Source organism: Diadema antillarum, unplaced genomic scaffold (genome assembly GCF_040938485.1).
Source record: "Diadema antillarum isolate AM-2024a unplaced genomic scaffold, OU_Dant_1.0 seq00000321_RagTag, whole genome shotgun sequence".
Taxonomy (NCBI): domain Eukaryota; kingdom Metazoa; phylum Echinodermata; class Echinoidea; order Diadematoida; family Diadematidae; genus Diadema; species Diadema antillarum.
In genome coordinates, this window is record NW_027271340.1 from 560,412 (window position 1) to 586,439 (window position 26,028).

The following is a 26,028-nucleotide window of genomic DNA, read 5'->3' on the forward strand; positions in this document are numbered from 1 at the left end:
TGTCAGGTTATTCCCTTTCTTAGAATGCACTGGCCTTGAATATTTACAAGAATACTCTAAAGAAATATATAATAGAAAAATACAAGAGAACGAACTTAAGAGAACTTGACTTCTATTCACTTTTATCTTCTTTTTGGGGGGAGGGGGGGGGAGGGTGGATTATGGATGAAAATATGAATCTGCTAATGGATATAAAATACTCAAAGTATGCTTTCCATTATATTTCATACTACATGGGGTTTGTTTGTATTGTTCATATTTTAGATATTTCTTCACCATCGATAGCCTCAGTGCTTCAACAACACCTGCACACTTTGAATTGATTGTTTAAGTAGAGAACAAAAAAAAAGATAAGTCGCCTGATGTTTTTTGTAGTAGACAGCCACACAATTTATGTCAATTTTGGGCAATCTCTGGCAATGCAATGTCATAAGTGGAGTAGCTTTGTGACACTTGACAAAAGCATGCTTTTCTCACAAACCCTTTATGTATAATATAAGGATTGAAAAATAGATTTTGTTCCAAAACCTGAGAAAACTCAACATATCATATCGACTTTTTTTTGCATATAAAAGAACACTGGACTTCACTCTTTTGGAAGGCAGAAACTATTATCATTGCCCTTACGTCAGTGACTTGTCGAGGAAATGTGCATGTTTTTCCTAAGAGAAAAGAAATGTGAAATTCTCTTTAGGTTTGCCTTGAATTGTTCTACGCATGCGACTGCACAAATGATTTAAAGATTATTAACTTTTGAATTGAATGTCCGCTTTTCAATTTTTTTACTGATGTGTTCTAATCGTATAAGCCAGTTCGGGGTACCAGTTTGAGCATGTGCGAAAAAAGGTTATTTGTACCGAGAGACAGGTTATTTTTTTAATTTCACTGAGATAAGCATCTGTAATGCTAGGATTATTCATGGAATCCTTATAGATGGTGCCTGCCAGTACATCCACTTGACAGCAAGCCTGGTATCTGGCAATGTTAACACAAAAAAAAAGTTTGTTAACATATTCAAAACAGCACTTGATAAAATAGATGATTCCCTAAGTGTTGATTGACGAACCATACTGGTCACTTCATCTACACTGGTTAGGTTCATTCTTTCTTTGAATATGAGTTCCATAAATGGCTATGGTGGGCAAGCTGCTGCATTATGTCACTTTGAGTTGAGTGAAGTGCCTAACCAACTGAGAAAAATGAAAGGTCATTTGTACCTTTGTGCACATGAGCTATCTCCGGACTGGCTTATTGCAGCGCATTCACTCAATCCACATGTAGGTCTATATGAAGGTGGACTTGCCCTCTAACTCTGATTATAATTTTAAGCTTTCTTTAAGTAGGTTGTATAAAGTGCTGATATATTTGTGTAAGGTTTGGTGAAAATTAAGTGTTAAAATGATTGGAAGAGTTGTGAGACTGTATACATCAACACTTGACGTATTTCTCATGCATGATCATAAATCTGTAAAATATTAATGGTAATAGTAATAATGATAATAATGATGATAATAATAATAATAGTAATAATAATATATTTTGCTCCTGATCATTATGCTTGTGATGGTGCCAATACCAATACCTGCTTTATGAATGTGAAAAATCGACTGCTCTTTACAATATTTAGAATGTTGGGGCTAAACTGCATACATTGTGTAATTATATTTATGGTCTACTGAGTACAATGTGCTTCTTGTTTCCATCGCTTGAAAAAAAAACCCACAATGTATCAAAAAGTTTGTTTTTAAACTTGTCTCACAAGACATATTCCTTCCTCTTTATGTCCAGTTTGTAATACCACTGATTGGTTAACCTTATTTTCCCTTTCTGAGTTAACATTTTCTGTGGAATTGTTAATGTTAATTTGATGCAATGAAAAGTGTTTTCAGATGTGCTATTCTGCCCAAGATTTATAACTGGGACATATCTTTAGCTGTGTGCATAAAAAAGTAACCAAATTTAGATGTTCATTCTTCATTTTTTTATTCTTTTTTTCACCTTTCTTATCATTGGTGTAATTATATATGAAAAACAAAATGTGAAGTATACTAATTGTATAATGGGGCACATTTGCAAGCTCTCAAGCTTGGAATTGGATGGAATATGTCAGTACAAGTAGTGAGTTTCAAATATATATGACAGAACTTTGCCATACCCTTCATTGTTTTGGCAATAACTTGTGTACCAGAAATCAGAGTTGACATATCGCTGTTAATGTCTAAGAGCGTCATAAAGGTGCTTTTGATTACCGTAAGATGTACCGGTAAATTCAAGGTGCATATCTATGATCCATTCTAGAAGTAGAAGGACAATGTGAAAGATATTTGTCACATAGTTTACTATTACTCTGCGCAAGCTTCAGGGATTTTTTGAGTAAAAAGAATTAGTGCTTTTTGTCAATGTGGTAACTTCCTTTAAAAGAAGAAAAGGTAATCATGTGATGGAAAGAACGAATATTATTTTTCTTATTCAATGCACTGACCAAATTTCATACATTTTTGATTTACATTGCCCTTTTTATGACAAAATATGCATCTCGTATTAGAATTTGTAGAAATACAATGTATATTTCATGTTCACTTTAAAGTAAACCATGAAAAAGAAAATCGCTGTTAACTTGTCCCTCTTCCATGAGACATATATTAAAACGTTAATAATCTATATGTAAGTATGCACTGTATTCATCATGTTTATGTTCTATTTGTTGTTGAATTGAAGTCTCTGACTTCAGTTTTCGAAAGATTGTGGATTTAATTGACTGAGAAACTGTGTGTAAATCTACTGTATGCATGCTATTTTGCTTCATGTCTGGAGTGTTACCTTAGTTAATTGTGAAGTCAGTGAAGGCATCCAGTAGACCTTAGGTAATTGTTTGTGAAGTTAGTGAAGGCATCCAGTATATAATTATTTTGGTTTTAACAAAAAGGTTATAATTTTCACCATATGGGGTGCAGAAAGGTAACCCTATATAGAGACGTGTGCAAATTGTATTGCATCCTATATTGCGGTGACTTTATCACCCCATAGGGTGCAAAATTACAACAATAACAATATGAACCATAATGGGTGCAGGTAGGAGGTGCAGAAGAGGAACCCTGTATAGAGGTCTATATTTGCACCTTTTTGGGTGTTGAATATAGGGTGCTAAATAAGAACCCGCAAAAATAGAACCCTAAATGGAGCCGCTGGTGTTACAACGATATGAACCAGAAAGGGTGCAAATTTGCACCTGAATTTTTGTTCACCCTATGGGGTGCAGAAAGGGAACCCAATGGAGGGGTGCAAATATGCACCCCAAAAAATAGAACCCTAAATGGAGCCGCTGGTGTTACAACGATATGAACCATATTGGGTGCAGAAAGGGAACCCAATGGAGGGGTGCAAATATGCACCATATATGGTGTTAAATATAGGGTGCTAAATAAGCACCCCCAAAAATAGAACCCTAAATGGAGCCGCTGGTGTTACAACGATATGCACCCTCTAGGGTGCAAATTAGAACCGTAATTTCTCTGTGTGTGTATTGGGAGTGTAAATACAGAAGAATGTCGTCAAATAAGCATGTAACTTGAAGATACGACAGCCTTTAAAGAGAAGGGGGAAAAACGAAAATGGGCAAAACATACATTTTGATTACCTATCGAAAAAGCAAGAAAAAAAAAAACCTGTAACATTCTGGTATCACATTGCAACAACGAAAATTGTATATTTTTTATACACTATAATAAATTATATACAGAGAATAAGGTGAGTGAGATGAGTGCTGGTGCAAGTGGAAGAGCCCAGCAGGCGTGCGATACTTCGTGCCTTATTAAAATAAGAAAACTTGAATATTATGTTTATTAAATATTTTGATGTAAGGAGACTGGGGGAGGGGTAATCAAATCATTAACAATTAATCTATTTAATTTTTGTTTACAAAGGTCAGATATTAGCTAATTCCCATAACTTGATATAATGTAGGCCTATTTTTTCATATTTGCTTTAAGAATAAAAAGTGATGTGCATGCTTTAATTTGTTCGGGAAGAGAATTCCATATATCCGGTCCTTGGTGTCGGATAGATCTATGAGCGACAAGTAGCTTTGGGTTATTTAGATGAATGTCATTGCAATGACGAGTGGGATTGGAGTGTACTTTGCTATTTGAGATGAAAGTATCATGAAAGAACGGCAGTAAAATGTTGATGTATTTGAACATAAAAGTGGCGGATTGATAAATATGAAAATCATTTACTTTTAATATTTTTCAGTCGTTTAGATAAAGGATCGGTATGGGCTAAATAAGGTGAATGTGTAAAAATTCGGACGGCTATTTTTTGCAAATGAAATAAATTTTGGATTTATTCCAGTTGCCCCATACGATATTACCATTTAATCATATGTGGTAACACAAAAGAATTGTACAAGATTAAAAGAATCTTCTTTGTCAAAATTGGTTTCACCCTATAAAGTATACCAATCGCTTTCGAAATCGAAGTACATATTTTACGAATATGTTCATTCCAAGTCAAAGTTGAGTCCAAAGTTGAGTTAATAAGAATACTATTTAATAAGAATACTTTATAAAAATATCTATTTTGTGATTGGTACGGGATTGAGGGCTCTTAAAGTGCATAAAACAGGTTTTATCAACGTTCAGTGACAACTTATTGCGCTTGAACCACAGAGATACCTTGGACAATACGGTATTCGGAGAGTTAAGAGTATTTATACACTTTGTTTGAATAAAGTGTATTTGTGTCGTCTGCAAATAATATGAAATGAAGAAGATGGATGAATTAATAATATCATTTATATATATCAAGAAAAAAAAGAATAAGTCCAAGGATTGAACCCTGAGGCACGCCACTGGTAATATCAGAATAAAGAGGAAGTTTTAGACTGAAACGAAACAAATTGCTCACGATTAAAAAGATAACTTTAAAACTAGGAAAGAATTATACCTCTTAATACCTAATTTTGATAATTTCTAAATTAAAATTTGATGATTAATTGTATCAAAGCTTTGCTTAAATTAAAAAAAAACTCCAATTATATGTTCTTCGTTTGACAAAGTGCTAACAATCTCCTCACAGGATTGTATTAAGAGTACTCAGTTGAGTAGCCCCTGCTAAAACCAAATTTATTTGGATTAAGAAGACTGTTATTGATAAGCAATAAACGATCATTAACTAATTTTTCAAGAATTTTAGCTAAAACGGGAAGCAACGAAATGGGGCGATAATTTTTTTTTTTACTTCGGCAGGATCATCCTTTTTACATATGGAATTACTTTAGCAATTTTCATGGCATCTGGAAAAGTTCCCGTAATAAAAGAAAGAATGAAAATATGTTTCAATGGTGAAACAATATAATATCTATATAAATATTAAGCAGATTAACATTTATTTCATCATAACCACAAGATTTGCTGGGTTCAAAAGTTTGCACAGTTTTCAAAATTTCATTTTTATTGGTTGGAGTAAGAAATAAAGATGATTCAAAATGTTCAAAAATATAATCAGTGAAACAGCCAACATTAAAATCAATTGATGCGGCTAATATTAGTGAAATAATTGTTAAAGATACAAGCAATTTTGGATGGGTCTTTTACTTCGATTCAATTTTTATTGATAAAATCAGGGAAATTTTTCTTCCTTGTTTTTACAAGATTATTTATTGTTTGCCAAATATTATTCAAATTCCCTTTATTTTGTTCAATTAAGATGGAATAATACATTTTATGCGATAAACAAATTAAAGAAGTTAACTTATTCCGGTTATTTTTATAATTTTGTTTATTAATAAAAGTGGGTTTTTGAACAGATAATAACTTATACAACTGATTGCGGGTATATATAGAGCGCATTCTGCATTTGGTAATCCACGGCATTTTCTTTTTTCTTGTACTTTGATTTGCAACAACAACAGGAATGCTCTGATTCTAATAGAATATAAATTGATTCATAAGATTACTGTAACTTTTGTTGACATCCAATTCAGAATAAACTTCCAACCATTCTTCAACAGCTAAGTTAATGTTAAGTAAGTCTATATTTTCTAGAGACTTTTTACGATATGATTTGGGTTTATTCTTAGATATCGATCTTAACTCATAAAAACTGCTCACAGATTGCAAAAATTGGTAAATGATCGGAAATATCTGAATAAATAATACCGTTATAGATTAGATTTTTTTATATACGTTGGAAATATATCATCTATCAAAGATTGACAAGTGTTTGATATTGGGCCGAATGCATAAAACAAGCAATTGCTGGTAAGCAATTGCTTCAAGCAAAAGCACAAGCTCGTCTAGCAATAGGTCTAGCTCAAGCAATTGCTTAAATCCATATGCATAATCTTTTGCTTATGCCAATACCTTTTGCTTGTCCCGCTCAAGCAATTGCTTGCGTTTTCAACAAAAGGGACGTCACGCCTGTGCAAACACAAGAACAAAGGCGAGTGTGGCAACATGTATTTGAAAGGGCATGTGTGTGTGGAAACATTTCCTGACATAGCAGAAGAGCTATGAAATGCACACACAGACACATACACACACATCTATACACACTCACGCTTATTACTGGCTGATTTCCATCACTGCAGCTTACTGCAGCCCGGATCTGCCAGATCGCACGTGGAGAGAGGTCTCCTCGCTCTCCACCGAAGTCAGACATCCTACCTGTTTTTCATCACATTTTGCGTGCTAACCACTGGACATTCCCGTTGTTGAAATGAAAAAGTTTCTTACACTACTTATGAGTAATTTCTTGTAGATTTATACCACTCTTTCACAAGTGTGGTCTTTCTTTCATAAATATGAAAATGATTCTTAAAAGGGAACGTTCCGGTTAAGCAAAAGCTCAAGCTCATTTTACAGAGCTTGAAAAATCGTAAGCAACTGCTAGCAAGAACTAGCAAATGGTATGTTTTATGCATACGTTTTTTAAGCAAATACTTGGTCTCTAAGCAATTGCTTGCGGGCAGCAAGCAATAGCTTGTGCTTGCTAGCAAAAGCTTCTGCTTGCAAGCAATTGCTTGTTTTTATGCATACGGATTCGAGTAAAAGGCTAGCACAAGCAATTGCTGGCGTTTATGCATTCGGCCCATTCTCGTTGGTTGATTAATATGGGGATAAAATCGATTAGACTGAAGAATATTTACAAAATCAACAACAGTATACTTTAATTTAAAGGGATGGTACATTTAAAGGGATGGTACATTATTGGTGGAGATGAGAATTGGGCTTTTAACTTTTTGCGAGATACCAAGAAAAAAAAATTATGATATAGTACAGAGCATACCATTTTAAGAGGAATTCAAAGTTTATTTTATGAAAATCGGGTTTGAAATGACGTCAAACATTCAAAACAAAGCGATCGTAATAAAGTGTGGGTCTCACACTTATTAGAATCGCTCTTCTTTTTTTGTGGATATCTCAGCCATTTCAAAACCAAATTTCATCAAATAAAAGTTGAATTCCTCATAGAATTAAATGCTCTTTCATATTTTCTAAGAGGTTTCTCATTATCTCACCAAAAAATGTTGGAAAACTGAAATTAGGTCTCAACCAAAACCGTACGATCCCTTTAAGAAATCAATATAATAATCACCCATTAAATGAGCATTCTTATTTTCCAGCAACATTTTATATAATTTCACGTCAAAATCTTCAACAAACATCTCGATATTATTACTAGAGAGTTTATAGATAATACCAACTATTATATTTTACCCTTATCATTAAGAATTTTAATATACCGTGTACAAATCTTCGGCTCACTCAACATGAATATCGCTCCTAATTTTTTATCTAAATTGAGTATGGATAAACATTCTTATTCCTCCTCCTTTACGATGTGTGCGATCGGTGGGAATAAAACTATAATTTGGAAGATGAACAATGGGTGGAGAATTTGAATGCAACCACGTCTCGGTTATACCCATAACTGAAAAAGGAAACTCATTCATCGAGGTGATAAGTAATTCCAAAGCATCAACATTTTTACTGAGACTTGTAATATTAACATGAAAACCCTTGGAGGTACCAACCTTATTTCGTTCTGAGATTAACGAACCTTTGGAATATATCCATATACTATAATATATACATGTTTTTATATAAATTTATATACAATATATATATATATAGTTGAGACAATGTAGATAACAGAAGATGTCGCATGAAACCGGCAGAGTTGTGAAGCTTTCGACCGTGGTCTTCCTCAGCTTTAATGTCTGTTTGTGAAACGAAATATATGTTTTTGAGCATAACAAATCTGAAGTCATAAACACAATATATTAAATATAAGTTGAGCATGAGTTAATAGTTACATGACATACTTGGCAATATTTTTTGGCACTTTGCAACACATTCAACAATGTACAACTGTAAATGAGTGTATAGTGAGTATATATATCATACAAACATATACAATAAAAATTATCAAACATATATCATAAACAAACTAAATAATATAATTACCTGCTAAGCAGACGTTTGCGTTGCCTGGATGTCTTGTGGCTGTCTTGTGGCGGGATTTGAGTGATCATGTGATATTGGGGGAAGGTTTGTGTGCGGTGGTGCATGTCAGGCAGGAGTGGGGTAGTGTAAAGAATTAGGTTGAGTGTTACAAGTGTGTCAGTCGTGTCAGTGCAGATAAAGAATTGTTAACAATTACGATACAATGAACATTCTCGTGGTCATTAACCCCTACAGCTGATTTACCAACAATCAAAATAGCAGGCATGGAACCCGGGTACAGATAGAGTGTGGATAGAGAGTGGATAGTGTGTTGCCACTTGTCCCTAGGTACATAACACAGAAATATACAATATACACATCATTTTATGCACCAAAATTATTGCTGAAACAATCTTCATACTCTTGCCACATAATATAACAAAATTGTGTCGCACAGTATAATTTTTCTGTGTACACCTCTATCAATCTATCAATTAATCTATTCATAATTCATATTTATACATATTCATATTGAGATCGTATATATATATATATATATGTATATATATATACACATATATATCCATATACATATGCATGCATGACATACACATAAATATCATATACACACATATATACATATATGATTACATAATTCCTTCTATCCACATTATATAATAACTGAGTATATAACAATACCTATCAGTTAACCAATACAACATCAAAAAATCGCAATCCTTTACAAACATTCTATCTTTTCCGTAAATACAGTCTCATTTTACATAAAACCCGGGTACAGATAAGGAGGGGATGATGTTTTGCCACTTATCCCTAGGTACACAACATAGAAATAAAATATATGCCAAAATTATTGCTGACAAAATCTTCATGCTATTCCCACGTGATATAACAAAGCGGTATCGCACAATATTATATATACTGTTTCTCTGGTGCACAACTCTACCTCTCTCTATCTATAATCATCATTTCTTATACATATTATATAATGTTCATGCACCCATGTTATGATTATATACACATGCATACACTATATATATATACACATATATACATAGAAGAGCCTGCTTGCAAAAACCGACAAGTCCATATTTGCCAAATGGAGACACATGCGGCTAAATATATATATATATATATATATATATATATATGTGTGTGTGTGTGTGTGTGTGTGTGTGTGTGTAATTATATATACGTATATGACACACAGACACACACATATATATATAATATATATTATATATTTATATTATATATATATATATATATATATTCGTTCTGTTTGATATATTACATTATACAACCGTATAATGAATTCAAATTCCATTAATGTAGTTTTATGAGTATACGGACAAAATATTAGCGGGACTACAATCCCGTCTTTTATAGACAAGAAGATCCATATCTTGTCACATTATTTTCTCGAAGAAGAAAGCCAGCGGGAACCTTAACAAATCAAATTTGTGAGTTAGGATTTCCGGCATATTCTTTTCACAATCGTCAGTGGCATAAATCACTTTTCTGTTGATTTGTCAATATACTGAAATGATATGGTGATAATCTCTTGTCGCAAAACTAATTGTCCATAAGTAACATCCTATAAAACTTATTGTTCCTATAAATGCATTACTGACTCTTGCAATCCAATCAAATAGCAATCAGACAACTAACTCCGCACTCACGTATAGACGTGCACGTAAGTTTTACAATCTACGAGCGAACGTGCGAGGGTTAGAAGCTTTCTTCAGCTGTAGTCATAGATAAAAACAGACGTTTAGTCAGGGAACCTCGCACCTCAGCGTTTGGTACGGCTCCGAATATGCTTTCACTGTCTGGAGTCGAGTCGCTTGCCCGGAAAAAGGGAACGAGCGCGCGAATACGCGTAAAAATAGATTTCGAGAAAATCGCAATTTAAAGTTTCAATTGACTATATCTTTGATATTTGAATATCAATACTGCTGAAAATTCACAAGTGAACAGATAATATTCCAATTTGGTACTAGCTAAAGTGGCTATAATGAATAATCTACAAATTTTATGATATTGCTTATGATTTTACCTCATGTCCGTTCGTTCCCTTTTTCCGAGCACACAACTTGCGGGCGGTGTTCCCAGTAAAAGGAAACGGAGCTGAGCTGAGTGACTCGTTCCCTTTTACCGGGACGCGTACACGCGCGCAATGTTACCAGTAGAAGGACACGATTCATGTGTTTGTACAGGTTTCTGTGGAATGCGCGAGTCGGTACGACATACTGCTCACTGTGTACCCACGTATGCATTTTTCTGTGGTCGATTAATAAAAATTCATCTGAGGACCCAAAACAAAATGCGGGCTAAGCTATTGAAAATTTCATATCACAGCAGGCAAGGCGAAATACAGCTAGATCTGGGAAATGCAGCAGGTCAACCGTGTACTGTAATAACTCGGGCCTGGGCTAAGTAAAGCCTGTCATTCTAGTCTAGGGTCCTAGGCCTAGCCTAGTCTACTTTAGTACTTTATTTTAGGCTAACTTATTAGAGTCTTAGTAGTAGAGTCTAGAAGTACTAGAGTAGGCCTACTAGTAGGCTATAATTATTGTCCAGATCTCGACAGATCGGGGTCTAGGTTACGGTTTAACTTGAGCCTTAAGGTACAATATGAAATAGGCCTATGTTTTTTTCTTTTGGTTTTCACTTAGGAAACATAATAGGCCTAGAACCCTATAACGCAAAATCAACAAGTTCCCCCGCCCCCCTTATTTACCGTGATGTGTCTTGCTGCCAGGCCCAGGGTTCATGGTCCATGACCTGAGGTTGGGGCAGGATCGGAGTTCTAAATTTATATTCAAAGGCTTAAGCCACGTTCCCAAACTTTGGCTCTCAGCGTTCGGGTATGGAAATGCAGCACGGTGACAAATAATTGACGTGAAAGCGGACTCATGCCATGGGACCCTCTATATTCTGTATTCCAATGGGAACTAAATCTTCTTGTTCTTAAAATTGTGACTTTTAGCTATGGCTAGAGCCTACATTTTATTTTTTGTTTCAGTTTTTAAGTAATTTTTTAATGAATTTAAATGTAGAGTATATCCAGCATCTATTTTTTTCCCATGGAGCTGAAAATTTTGGTCAGCTTCGCATTAGATTGTAATAATGACCTCCCAACATTTGTGAAGCCGTGATATTATTAATCGACAGAGCCTTATCGCCTTCTATTTTGGGGTTGAGTAAATGTACTTATAGTTATACATCCTACTTAATCGAGACATCCGTATTGACTTTTAATTTGGGGTGGGATGCATACAGATTCTGTCTATAATTACCATTAAACTTCGGTTTATTTTTTCTTGTAAATTGGGAATAGTTTTCTTCCTTGTATTTTGTTTTCCAATCTAGGATGGGGTGAACCCCTGTACATTAGTTGTTTTTATTTTGTGTGTGTGTGTGTGTGTGTGTTTTCTTTCTTACATTCTTTTTTCTTTTTTTTTTTTTCTTGCCTGGAGAGCTGGCGAGGCCTGTAGCACTTCCTATCTAGAACGTATAAAAAAAACAAAAAACAAACAAATTAGAGAGCATACACGTAAATGAAATATTCATCGTTTATCTTCTACTTCTAATGACCTTCAACCATACCCTCACTTCATCAGACAAGGAATAGTACAGGGAGAATGGAAATATGCAAAACATAAATCTCCCCCCCCCCCCTTTAACCTCTCACTCACTTTCATCTACTGTATTTCCTTTCAGCCTTATCAAATGAAATAGACACAGACACACAATTCCTGCTCACATCTTGCTCTTCTCTGAGACAGTAGGAAATAGATATTGCGTTGTTCCTTGTTATAAGGTATGATAGTATATTTATTTGAAAATAAATAAAATGGAGAGAATTTCATTCACAACAGTAATAAATAAATTCATCAATAGCAATTAGACAATTCATAAATTATTCATTAAATACAGCAACATCAGCGTAACCAAAATGAATGCCTTAAATAGATCTACTCATGTAACTATTATCCTGATATCTAGAGTCTGCATTTCTTTCGGCATTTATGCAACATTCTCCAGAAATATATATGTATGGTCTTCAAAATATGATCACATTTCTAAATGAAAAGTACACATTTCATCTTTGATATTCATCACCTCAATATAAGCTCCTAAAATCCATCAGCATTGTTTCATGATAAATTATATGGGTATATAATCATCTCTTTCTTTCCTCATGTACCTAAAATAGACAGTTTTATAAAATAAATTATGTCCCTAAAACACCATAAGAGTTCTAAATTTCCATTTCTAGTGTGTCAGGAATCAAGTGGTTACAATTTATTTTAGTCAACAGAGCTGCAGTCCTACCAAATTGAGTCGTATCATTTCTACAAAATGTTCTCCAAGCTTTTTTTTTCCAATATCTAACTTTTTTTAGAGCAGATTTTTTTTTTTTCAGTTAAGATACAACAGTAACAGTTTCAGCATCACTGTCTAGGAGGTTTAATTATATTCTAGTGAATTAAAAACAACTGTGTTTAGTATAAATAATTATATACATATATATATATCACTAAGGAAGCCAATCCTGGAAAAGAGCATCTCATTCCAGTGAAAACCAGTAGGTAAATACGTATATTTCATGACAATCATCATTTCAGTCATTCACAATTAAACCCATTAGACCAAAGAAATTACTTTGCAGACTTTACAATCCAGTTAACAGCTTCAAGTTTGAGTCATACTATCATTTGAATAATAAACAGTAGATTATCATTACAAGAAAATTATATCTAAACTCAAAATTAAAGAAATGATTAATTTTAATTTATTAATTAATTTTTTTCAGGAAAATCATGATTTTTCCCAATCCTGAGTGCAACACATGTCAAATGTTGAAATTAGCTTTAGCAACAGCCACGTTGTGTTTCATACACTAAGAACTGAATTGCATTCCATGAGCAAATGCCCACTCTCAAGATACTTCTGATCGATGATACTGATGCGTGAAGTCCGAACAATATACATCAGAGCAGCCGAAATAAATCTTTAAGATGAAAAGCCCTTGGTTTAACTCATTAAAAAGTTAAAGTTTTAATGTACCACTGCACAACAAAAAATTATTGGAGGCATACTCTCAGTATACATTGTATCTGATAAACATTTAAGATTTTCTCTTCAACTACACACATTGAAGATTAGTTTTTCAGCGCATCTGAAAATCATTGGAGACATTCTTGTACACTTATGCAAACACGAACATCACTAAAGACTAACTCTTCAGCAAACTTGAAAATAATAGAACAGCTAGTCTTCAGCAAACGTGAATATCACTGAAATGTTACTCTTCAGCAATCCTGAAAATCATTGAAGACTTGCTCTTCAGCAAACTTACAAAACATTGAAGACTTACTCTCCAGCAAACCTGAATATAATTGAAGACTCGCTCTCCAGCAAACCTGTAAAACATTGAAGACTCACTCTCCAGCAAACCTGTAAAACATTGAAGACTCACTCTCCAGGAAATCTGAAAAACATTGAAGACTCACTCTCCAGCAAGCCTGAATATCATTGAAGACTTACTCTCCAGCAAACCTGAATTTCATTGAAGACATACTCTCCATCAAACCTACAAATCATTGAAAACTCACTCTCCAGCAAACCTCAATATCACTGAAGACTTGCTCTCCAGCAAACCTGAATATCATTGTAAGACTTGCTCTCCGGCAAACCTGCAATATCATTGAAGACTTGCTCTCCAGCAAACCTGAATATCATTGAAGACTTGCTCTCCAGCAAACCTGAATATCATTGAAGACTTACTCTCCAGCAAACCTGAATATCATTGAAGACTTGCTCTCAAACAAACCTGAAAATCATTGAAGACTTACTCTCCATCAAACGTGAATATCATTGAAGACTTGCTCTCCGGCAAACCTGAATACCATTGAAGACTTGCACTACAGCAAACTGAAGATCATGAAGAGCTATTCTTCAGCATGCTCCACATAGCTCTCATTGTCTTCAACCTGTGAGCCAGCAGCATGTGCAGGAAGATCTCTGTAAAAGGAATGGTATACACGAGGAATAACCAGGGTGTCACAGAGGTTGATGAGATCTGACTTCTTTGCTGAGCTGATCTTCAACATGTCCTTGTACAACATCTCAAGTTTGGGTACCTTCATTCTGCGACAAGAGGCAGAAACCTTGAGTTCACTGAAGTCGTCGTCAAAGCTGTAGCGAAACTTGATGGTCAAGGGAGATGCCTTCTCATACCTCAAGTGTTTCAGTTTCATCCACTGCACTTTGTTCCCTTCCACATCTCTCTGTGTGTTCGGGAGGATTTCAGAGGCCAGTCCTTTCAGATCAAAGAACTCTTCATGGCTCATTTGTTTAACCTCATAGGGCTTCTTTTGGCGGGACATGGTGACAACTGTGGACCATTGATTTGGGTGATACACTGCCACTTTGCGTTTTGTACGCTCTATCGCACTATGAACTGAATCGCATTCCATTTGCGTATGCCCGCTCTCAAGATACTTCTGATCAATGACCTTGATGTGTGAAGTCCGAACAACATACATCAGAGCAGCCGAAACAAACTTGTTTCTGTTTTGCCCCCCACAGCAATCGCTGTAGAGGGTTACGTGCGTTACTGTGTCTGGCAGAGCCTGGAGGAGATGAATAAGGCAGGAACCAACTTCACAAGACCCTCTGTTACCTTGAACCTCACTCCAGAGAAAACAAAGTACATCACTGTTTGCCTGGTTATAGAACGTAAGATTATATGATGATAATTTACGTTTGTAGTAGAGTACAGATGTCAAAGCAGATGGACAACTCAGGACCTGTTGCAAATCAAAGGTAAATGAAGCACTACTTTGACATGCCTGGGCCCTGGCTTTGTCCCGCTCTTTCTCGTCTCTCGCCCTCTGCTTGTTGTGCAAGTGCTGCTGGTGCTCTTCTTGCAGATCTTCTCTTTCCTCCAGGGTGGCATTGTCATACCTTGTGCAACTTTTGCACTCATCTTTCTTCGGAACAAAGAAACCCAGGTTAAACTCGTTGTTAAACACTTTTCGATAGATCTTACTTGATTGTGGGTTTGTTGATGATTCTTTGTACATATTGTACATTTTTGAGATACTCAGCTCTGTAGGAAGATACTGGCGGGAGCTGGAAGATCTGCAATAATGGGAATCAATGACCTTGAAACTCTTGATATGAGAGCGAATTTCATCTAATGCCTCTTCTGGGGTCTTGTTTTTAGGTGACTGTTTGCCCCTTTGGTCTTTTTTGGAGAAGGAAAGACCAGCTTTCTTTTTTAAGGTGTAGTACACCGTCTTAGCCTTGATGTCAAAGGTACTCAGGAAAAATTTCTGACATACTTTTTGCAGCCCATTGGTGGTAGGAAGGAAGTACTTATTGCGAGGGATTTTTCCACCTGTAACATTTGTTGGCTTTACATGCTGACAGATAAAATCTCTTTGCCTCTCGTAAGAGCCACACTCCCAATAGCTGTTAAACAGCTCCTCCCTTACATCTACTGAGATCTTAGTACTACACTTAACTTTACAAGAAGCTCCGCATGGAGGGCCTACACAGCGTGCTTGGTGCTGTTTCCCATCTCTGGCCTTGTATGGGAGCCCATGGCTCCTTCGCTCTTTGCGCATGTGTTGCTTCCACCTGGTCGGATCTGCAGTCTTTTTTCTTGCTTTCCCATTCTGTGAAATAACAAACATATGAGAAATTTATTAATGATACAATATGCATGTGTGTGTGGTGGAGGGGGGGGGGGGAGGGGAAGTGATATAACCACCTATTTTTTTTTTTTTTATAATTACAAGCATAAATTACCATAATATTGTAATCTTACATTCTATACCCAGACAAACAGTGATGTCCTTTTTTTCTCTGGTTCAAGGTAACAGAGGGTCTTGTGAAGTTGGTTCCTGCCTTATTCATCTTCACCAGGCTCAGGAGACAGTAACATATGTAACCATCTATAGAGATTGCTTGGGGGGGGGGGGGGGGGGGAGAACAAAACCAAGTCTGCTTTCGGTTGCCCCGTTGTATGTTGTCAGGTCTCACATGAGGTTACAGGCCATAGGTTTCTTGGATACAGAGCAACAGAGCACCAAATGCGCAAGGTGGCTGGTTATCACCCAATTTAGCTGGGCATACGTATCATGGTGTGCCCAAGTCATAACGTGAGGCCAAACAAATGAGCCATAATGAACTCTTTGATCTGAAGCCTGGGGACATCATTTAAGTTTGGAAGTCAGTATAGTTTTACCTATCAAGGAGGAATAACTGCATATGATGTGTCACGCGGGGGGGGGGGGGGGGGGGGGGGGGAGCAAATAAGAGTGTGATCAGTTTGTCACGGACAATCTGAAAATTTTCAAAGTTTGAAGGTCTGTCATAAAGAAAGGATGATATGTGATGAATTGGTTTATGTTTTATTGTAAAGGGTTCCACTAAGTTTATTGGCAGTATCCCGAATTTGGTTACCATGGTAATCAATCTGCATGATAATCCATGAAATGTGCAAAATCACGGACAGACCAGATAGAAATCTGGTGCTTTCTATTACTCTTTTGCGATCTTTACCTTAAGAGCTTTGATTTGCCCAAAACTTTTAATTGCAGATGTTAACCAGATATCTGTAAGATCCTATGACCTACGTTTAGTCAAATGCCTGAACAGAATGAACAAACTTTACCTCAGAGAGTCTTGGAATGTCCTCACCAACACGAGTACTTGACAGGCCGCATACCGGTATTGGCTGCATTAAAAATATGTACATATGAATGAATATTATAGTAAGGATTGTTAACCAGTTGAGTGTCAATCAATCAAATGGTATACAATTGACACAAACATAAACTTAGAATTCAAAACTTCATTCAGGTACAGCAAAACTTTTAAAGCCATAATTTAACATTTTCCACATTTAAGAAATTGGAGCTGCATGGTCCTACATGCTATCAGAATGTGTAATGGGGTGTAAAATGAATCTGTGAAAAAAATTATGCTTCCTTGTTTTCATTTAGTGCTTCAAAAAAGTGAACACCTAAAATATCACCTCCATAGATTACTGTGTTGGCTTATTTGGTGGGAGATGCTTACATAATAAAAGAAAATGTGAAAGGAAAGGGTTTGGAAACTCAGTGTGAGATTCAAGACTGTTCAATTCCCTTTTTTATAGTAGGCCTAGGGGGTGCATCTCTGGTCTGATAGACTATGTAACAAAACAGTTTTATGCATATTTATATATTTTTGCATTTACATTTTGTCACAAATTTGGCCAGAGTAGAATTTTCAATGTGACTTTGTTACTGAAGCAAGACAAAATATGACCACATGACCAGAACAGTATTCTGGCACCTCAAGGCCAATATAATGTAAACATGCCAGCACTAAGCCTCATACAAAGAATCTTTAAAACAGCAAACAATGTCTACTGGCTGTTTCACGGATATTTTTCAAACTTTACTAGCCTGATGCCTTGTAAATATCACAAGGTAACAGACGTTTCAATGTTCTTGGTTAATTACGACATTGAGGTGTATATTGGAAATATTTGCAAGTGAGATCTCTCGTCTTTAAATCATAAATTACAAGTACACGGTATTTACCTCAGACTGGAGTGTCTTTTCTTGACTTGGATCTAAAGAATTCCCATCATTTTCAGTAGATGCAGGTGCCTATTATGGAAAAGAATTTATGTACATGGACATCAAATTAAAATACAGCTATTCAAATCTAATAATTTAGCAATCTGGTGGGCATTTCATCCAGTGTTTTTGTCAGTGATTTCACTTATTAATGTGCTCTTAGCCAATCAGATGCAAGGATTTCAGTAGCTTATAACAACTGTCGGTGACGAGCAAGTTTCATGATATGCTCCCCTGGTAGATGAATATTTTTTTCATTCACTAAAGATCAACGTTACAAGGCAAAGTACTTCTGACATTTGATTAAACACTCAATCACAAGGCCTGATGCAAAGACTATAGATTAGCACACCGGCCCGTATTCTCGAAGGAAAACCGTGGTTTAAACCATGGTTTATGCAAATTTCATGGTACACCGGAGCACCACTGCTATAACACGCTCTGGTGCGTACACTAAGGTCCAATCATCCCGATGATAAGCGCATGTGTTGGCAAAGGGCGCGAAGTTCACGCTTGTTGCCATGGTTTAGACCACGGTTTATGTAAATTCATTATGCGTCAATTTACATAAACCGTGGTCTAAACCATGGCAACAAGGGTGGAATTTGCGTCCTTTGCCAACACATGAGCGCTAATCATCGGGATGATTGAACCTAAATGTACGCGCCAGAGTGTGTTATAGCAGTGGCGCTCCGGTATACCATGAAATTTGCATAAATCGTGGTTTAAACCACGGTTTTCCTTCGAGAATACGGGCCACCATGTCTAATGGCTGTTTAATAGATATATTTGTTAAATATCTAGTCCAATCTCTTATGAACCTACATTTTAATGTTCCTGGTTAATGACATTGAGGTGGATATTTGCAACTTTGATCTCCTGCTTTTAAATCATAAATAACAACTATTTACCTCAGAGTGGAGAGTCTTTTCTGGACTTGGTTTTGAAGAATCCTGATCATTTGCAGTTGATGACGATGCCTATTATGGAAAGAAGGTAACTGATAAATTATATCGAAATGACAACAAAACTACTCAAAACTAATCATTTGGAAATATGGTAAATTACATTTTTTTGTCATTCACTGTCTTAATCTTGTGTTGAAGATCAAAAATCATAAGGTGATTATTTCTGACATTTGATGTAAACACTCCAGCACTAGGTTTGGTACAAAGACTTAATAGTACAGCGAACATTTGGATATGGATATTTAAATTCCAAATCTACCAAAACCTATACCTTATAAATTTCACGATTGCAACTTACATTTTAATGTTTTTGGTTGATTATGGCATTGAGGTGAATCTCCTGCCTTTACAATAAATAATAAGCATTTACCTCAGACTGTAGAGTCTTTTCTTGACTTGGTTTTGAAGAACTCTGATCATTTGCAGCTGATGAAGGTGCCTACAAGTATTATGGAAAGGAAATACATCTAGAAAAGATATCAAAATGACAACAAAGCTACTCAAAACTAATAATTCAGAAATCTGGTGAATAACCTTTTTTTTTTGTTTCATTCAGTGTTGCAAACTTGTGTTAAAGATCAACGACATAAGGTAGATTTCTTTTGACATTCGATGTAAACACACCAGCAGTAGGCCTGATACAAAAGCTTTATAGTATAGTACAGTGAACAATGTCTAACAGCTGTTCTATGGATATTTCTCAAAACCTACTATTACTGTACCTAAACCTTGTAAATTTCACAAATGCAACCTAAATTTTATTATTTTTGGATAATCATGGCATTGAGGTGGATTTCTGCCTTTATAACAAATAACAAGTATTTACCCTAGACTGGAGAGTCTTTTCTTGACTTGGTTTTGAAGAATTCTGATCATTTGCAGTTGATGACGGTGCCTGTTCAGGGAAGAATGCATGTGAAAAAGATCTAAAATTGACAATACAGCTAATCAAATATAATAATTCAGAAATCTTGTGAATCACTTTTTTTCTTCATTTGCTGTTGTAAGTGTTACAGATACATTATACGGCAGATTACTTCTGACATTCGATGGGGTATCTAAGAGGATATTAAAATGTAACATTCAATGTAAACACTCAACCATTAGGCCTGATAAATAGTTTAATAGTATATCAAAGAATATCCAATGGTTGTTTTATGAGTATTTTTTTGTTGTTGTTGTTGAAATATTCTAGTCCATTGCTTTGCAAATCTTACAAATGCTACTCACATTTAAACGTTCTTGGTTAATTGTGACTGCCATTTAATACATCATGAATTACAAGCATTTACCTCAGACTGGAGTGCATTTTCTTTACTTGATTCTGAAGAATTCCCATCATTTCTGGTTGATGAAGGTACCTATGCATGTGAGGTAGAAAGAAAAAACATAATTTAGAAAAGATATAAAAATGACAATAGAGCTTAATAAATCTAATGATTAAGAATTCTGGTCAATTCCTTTTTTTCCATTCACAGTTTTAAGTGTAAAAAATTAGTATTCTAAGGCAGATTACTTCTGACATTTGATGGGCTAAGTAAGAGAGCAATAAAATGTAACTGGAAATTGCAGATGTTTCCTAACACAACATAATTTCATAATGAGAAATCAAGTACACAAACACAACTGGATCTACAAACAAATTCCATTATTTAACTTTATGTAGTAACATGTTTTAAATCATAATTATTGAATTTTAATAGTAGTAGCCCATTTCAAGTGACTGCAAATATACACAAGAAATTCTTCAGATAACTGCTGATCTTAGAACAATGCTTTAAAAAGAATTTTCAGCCACCAGTATTTTACAGATCAAGAAGCTGCAAAAAAAAAGGGATTTTCTTTTGTTTTTCTTTACTCTGAATTTGATGTGACATCATGACAAAATTCTAATTAACCTTTATTTCTTATAAGTGATTTAGTGATATCCTTATTACCAGCTTACATCATTTGTATGACAGTTCTCTATCAGTATTTCTTTCACAATACTGCAAAGTTCCAATAAAGTCATGATAATGATGGAATCCTGTACCTTTAAATCACGAATTACACAAATCATGAATTACACACAAACCCAGAATGAAGTGTTTGAGTGGCCATTTATTAGCTAATTGCATCTGCTGTAGACTACCAAGAAGTTGTAGGCCTACATGTAGTTGGTAGAAGTGCTAATTATGGAAATACATGAATAAAACAAATCAAAACAGTGATGAGGCAATGGATCAATCCCTCCCAATGCCATTCTTCCAATTTTTGAAGAGTTATCATAACTACTGTATACAAGATATTACATTTTGATGCCTATTTTGTGAGTATGCCAATTTTGTCAGCCAATTGTGATAAGATATGTGTACTTCAGTTACCATAACTTGCTCACCACTGTACTCACGGTTTTTAAAAAAATATATTAATTTTATGTTTGAATTGAACTTACTTGTGCAGAAAATCTGGCAAGCGGAATGTTATCATCTTCTTCCTCTGAACTCTCTGAATCCACCATCATACTTTCCTCTTCTTCTCCTTCATCCTTTTCCTCTGGAACACGGAGGACTGTGCCTTCCCATATTTCAGTTTTTTTTTTACTAGTCTTCCACTCCATGATAATTGTGGATCCTGGGTGCGGCGGTCCATCGGGGCAAATGATGTCCTTCACTGCAACTGTATTTTCTTTGCCATCTCTTTTCCACTGCACAAGGATGAGATCTTCTGGGTCCATTGATCTATCATTAACAAAATAAAAACAAAAGGAATCTTTACTCTTAATCAATATGAATCTTTCTCTACTTTCCCATCTTTCTTTGAATACTTAATTAATCAATTTATAGATCTAAAGAGTTTTATGAAATATTTTATCATTTATATGGACATAAAATTATTGCATATAAATATATTTATAAAATAGTTCATAAAACTCTTTAGATCTAATGTAGTATTAAAAAATAGCTGGGACCTTAGAGAAAGACTGTGATCCTATATAGAGCAACATTGGCATATGAGGCAATTAATAATCATTATTCATCATTAACTACTTAAGACTTCTAAGTAAAGGTCAATTTAATTCACCAGAAGTTAATGGTACTATGTCTGGTCTATCAGCCAAAGCCTATTTTGAAAGTGTTTTATATTTGTGGAGCCCAAGAACTTGAAGCTCAATTTACCATACCAGACAATGACATTCATCTGTAAACTTTGATATAGACTTAGAAATTTCAATTTAAAAATTAAATTTGAGTCAAAAGCGTTGATAATTTTTTTTTTTCATTTGAAATGCCGGAAGTTGACGACAAGGGCTGAAGAGCACATTTGAATTTTAATCCGATCAAATACAAGTGTAGTCTGAACGAATTGTAAGATCTTGAATGTGAAAATATGGCCATGGGCCATCTTCGATCGATTCATTGCATTTAATCCTACTTATTAAGCCTGAGAAATGTTTCCACGTTTTAAATTTCTATTTTCATTTCAGTCAGAGCAGTCAACTAGAAATTTTAATCTAATTAAATGAAGGCGTAAATCGGCATTTAAAGATTATAGATAAACTGTAACAGTACTAGACTGGACAGTCACTAAATCATTATAAAGATCTGGAGCATTTTTTTTACTTTAATTTGTTTTTGTTTCTTTGTATTTCTTACCCATCGAGTATTATTGTGGACCTAAAATTGATCGAGATCTTATGATTATCCAACTTAATTAGATCTAAGCCTAAGTGCGTTTAATACGCCTGCAGAGTTTGGGTAAGCGCAGTTGAAATATTTTTATTTCTAGAGTAAACCGATTTTAAACCTAAAGTTAGACCTTGGCATGTTGTTTGTTTGACGTTGATCAAGACTTCAGAGAATGAAGGACTCACTTTAGTTTAGACATCTATCAGATAGATCGACGGCAAGCAACTGCAACTCCTAATCCACACTAGTCCAGACAGTACGCGCACTTACGTCCAGTACTTACGCGAGTAATGTCAGATCCAAGAGTAATGCCTAAGACTAAGTCACAGATCCACTCCGGGGCCCGTACGGCGAGTAGAAATGCCAAACGGACATTTTGATCAGTGGCCGACCAGTCCAATGTTTTGTTCGGCTACGGAGATATATTCGCCGTTATTTGTTGACAGGTGACTGATTACCACAAGAAGTCGAAATCCAAGTGATTCACAAATTCGTACAGGGCCCGGCGGATATAACTAAGACTTAGGCTTACGACTAGAAGTGAGTCTTAAAGTTAGGCTAATCAAAATCAGACTTCGATTTCGTCACACCTACTACATATGTGTTCAGTTATAACAAGCTATATACTGACCACATACATGCAACCCATAGAAAAACTGTAGGACCAAACTTGCATCTTGACAGCTGAAATGTGCATCTAAAATAATTTCTCATTTTATTAAACTATTTTTGTAATCAAAACTGATATTTGAATGATACAAGTACTAAATCTCTGTTTGGTAACAGTTTTGTGACCTTGTACTCAAAAATGTAAAATTAAAAAATAAAAATGTTTACATTAAAAAAAAAAATTGTGACAAAAATCTCTCGTGTCATACACTTTGTACATGTACAGTGTTTCACAGCATTGATATTGCACTGTGGGTGTGTGTGGATTTCGTATTCTATTGACTTTTGTATTTCTATCGACTATTGGAATGCTTTTCTTTATCAAATCGTGAATCTTGAGGACAGGCATATTCCTAGTACTATAAGTCTAGAATCTAGCAGAAGTAGCAGCTGTAATTGCGCGTTCAGAATTAGAAGTTAACCTGTTCAATTTCCATCATCCTTTATAAAACTTAAAAGTTTATTATTTACACAACACGTTGCACTGCACTACACAAAATATTGCGTTTGGGACTAAGCGTAGTTCGCAGTGATCGAAATACCGTGTAAATTATGTTTTGTAGAGAAAACTTGCGATCAAAGTGGCATTATTTATTACTTATTACAGAGACTCGTGCAAATTTGGGAAAGAGATATCGAGACCGACTGACACAAATTGTTTAATTCCTTCTTGAGTAACTTTTATCGGTAAACTTACCAGTTCTTTCTCAACACAGCAGACTAAAACTGTTGCCAATACTCGCATTCGTGCCGCTTTGCAGGGAAACGTCTGCGATTATCGTTGACCGGGAAAACGGCGCGTATGCATTCGTTCCCTTTTACCGGGAAGATTTTTCGGCTTTGGGAGCGCGTTTCCTTCTACAATTCATTGATTACGTCATAATGACGTTCATTTTGAGATTTTGAGTAACATCTCATAAAACTTCTTTACATTCCCTATCATTTTCTGTTAAAATTAAAAAATTGAATATTTTGATGAAATTCGGTGCTCGTTCCCTTCTTCCGGGCAAGCGACTCCTCCTTTGAAAACGACGAACAGTTCGAGACGATATCTTAATCGATTACAATACTCGTATAGTTTTACGGGGGTTGTATCATTTTAATGTAAATCTATATTGTTTCCACAATATGATATCTCAAAACACAAACAAATAAAAATACTCTTTCAGATTGTTGAACGACAAGTGAACATTTTCTTGAGGACCCTTCTGAAGCTGGTGTTCATCAATGAGAAGATGACGAAATTCCACCAGCTGCAAGTGATAAGGATGGTGCGACAGATAAAGATAACGGTGGTAGGTACAGCGCCTGGTCCATGAAGAAGAGTCACAATGCGAGTTATGTGATTAGGAACATTGGTGAGGGTAAAGACCACGGTAACGGCGAAAAATGTGATAATTATCTTAAAATGTTTGTTACCGTGGTTACGCGGAGGACGTTCACGTGCTTGCTCATCACGCTCTCCTGGCTGGTCCATTGGCGCCTGCCTTTGTGGGTGGACTGCTACCATATCCCTTATCATTTTCCTAACAATGATGAGAAGACGAGCATAGACTACAATCATGGTGGTGAGAGGGATAAAATAGAACAGGGACATAGACACTATCATCCGGGAGGGGGAGACCAGGACCTCGCAGGTTACCAGCAACGGGTCGAAGAAGTAGTCTCCCGTGGCATTCTCAATGATGTGCACCACTGTCATGAAAAACCAGGCACCAAGCGTTGTCCAGATACACACTTTCTTGGTGGCATACCTCTGATGACGAAAAGGAGAAGCGATGGCAAAGTAGCGGTCGACAATGATGAGGACAAGTGAGATGACACTCATCCTGACACAAGTGACAGTGAGTACGAGGAAGAAGCGGCAGAAGAGCTTCGGCCAGAGAGGGGAGATTCCCGGTATGTGGAAGAGGATGATGTTAACGGGAAGGGAGGCGGAGAGCAGACAGTCCGACACGGCCATGGAGACGATGTTTACGCGACTGCTGACGGGGAAATCAAAGTGACGGTGACAGGCGACGGTGATGTTGAGTGTGTTCAACACCAGGCTGACGACGCAAACAGTCACTTGGGTGAGGAGAGCAGAGATTGGATATGGAAATTTCGCGTAGGCGGTCTCATCGAATCCATTCGAGATGTTCAGTGGGTAGTCGATTGAATCGGCAAGATGCGACAAAGTCGGATTCACGTCAACGCCATCCATGGTCTAGATTGTGATAGTGTAAAGAATCAGCAAAAGTATACTTTGCATGTATTCTTCAAGCAAAACTTCGGGAAATTGTTTATATTTTTGCACAATATACACTGCACCACTGATGAACGAATTTCCATAGTTCTTTTTTCTGTTTCACACCTACGACAACTAACACACAGAAATGTCATCTAATACTATGCAAGTTCACTATACGACACTACTGCAAAATGAAGAACAACAAGGAAATAAAAAAAAATCATTGAGTTGGCAGATGATTAGTCAATGAGTTACCCCCCCCCCCAAAAAAAAAAGAAGAAGAAGAAGAAGAAGAAAGCAATGAAAAGAAATGCTTTTCGGTAATATTCGGTGTCAGAGTTCACAAGATTCAGATTTCTTTTTATTGCAGTAACTGCG

The 26,028-nt window shown here is 35.8% G+C and overlaps 2 protein-coding genes across 2 annotated transcripts; both read right to left on the bottom strand.

The window, feature by feature from the left end:
* Positions 1-14,425: 14,425 nt before the first annotated feature.
* On the bottom strand, positions 14,426-21,858 carry LOC139730589 (uncharacterized). The gene is made up of 8 exons (XM_071641444.1): positions 21,518-21,858; positions 20,376-20,444; positions 19,910-19,978; positions 19,454-19,522; positions 19,027-19,095; positions 18,077-18,145; positions 17,161-17,223; positions 14,426-16,159 (listed from the first exon to the last, which is right to left on the bottom strand). The coding sequence occupies exons 1-8, from the start codon at positions 21,797-21,799 to the stop codon at positions 14,426-14,428; spliced, it is 2,424 nt and encodes an 807-aa protein (XP_071497545.1). The 5' UTR covers positions 21,800-21,858.
* A 2,727-nt stretch (positions 21,859-24,585) lies between these two features.
* Positions 24,586-25,623, bottom strand: LOC139730590 (dopamine receptor 1-like). The gene has a single exon (XM_071641445.1). The coding sequence runs from the start codon at positions 25,621-25,623 to the stop codon at positions 24,586-24,588; it is 1,038 nt and encodes a 345-aa protein (XP_071497546.1).
* Between the last annotated feature and the right edge of the window lie 405 nt (positions 25,624-26,028).

Coding starts and splice junctions, on each gene's coding strand:
- LOC139730590 (XM_071641445.1), bottom strand. CDS start 25,623: ATGGATGGCGTTGACGTGAATCCGACTTTGTCGCATCTTGCCGATTCA.
- LOC139730589 (XM_071641444.1), bottom strand. CDS start 21,799: ATGGACCCAGAAGATCTCATCCTTGTGCAGTGGAAAAGAGATGGCAAA. Junction 19,979..20,375: donor AAAATGCACTCCAGTCTGAG/GTAAATGCTTGT, acceptor TTCCCTGAACAG/GCACCGTCATCAACTGCAAA. Junction 19,096..19,453: donor AAAAGACTCTACAGTCTGAG/GTAAATGCTTAT, acceptor TTTCCATAATAG/GCATCGTCATCAACTGCAAA.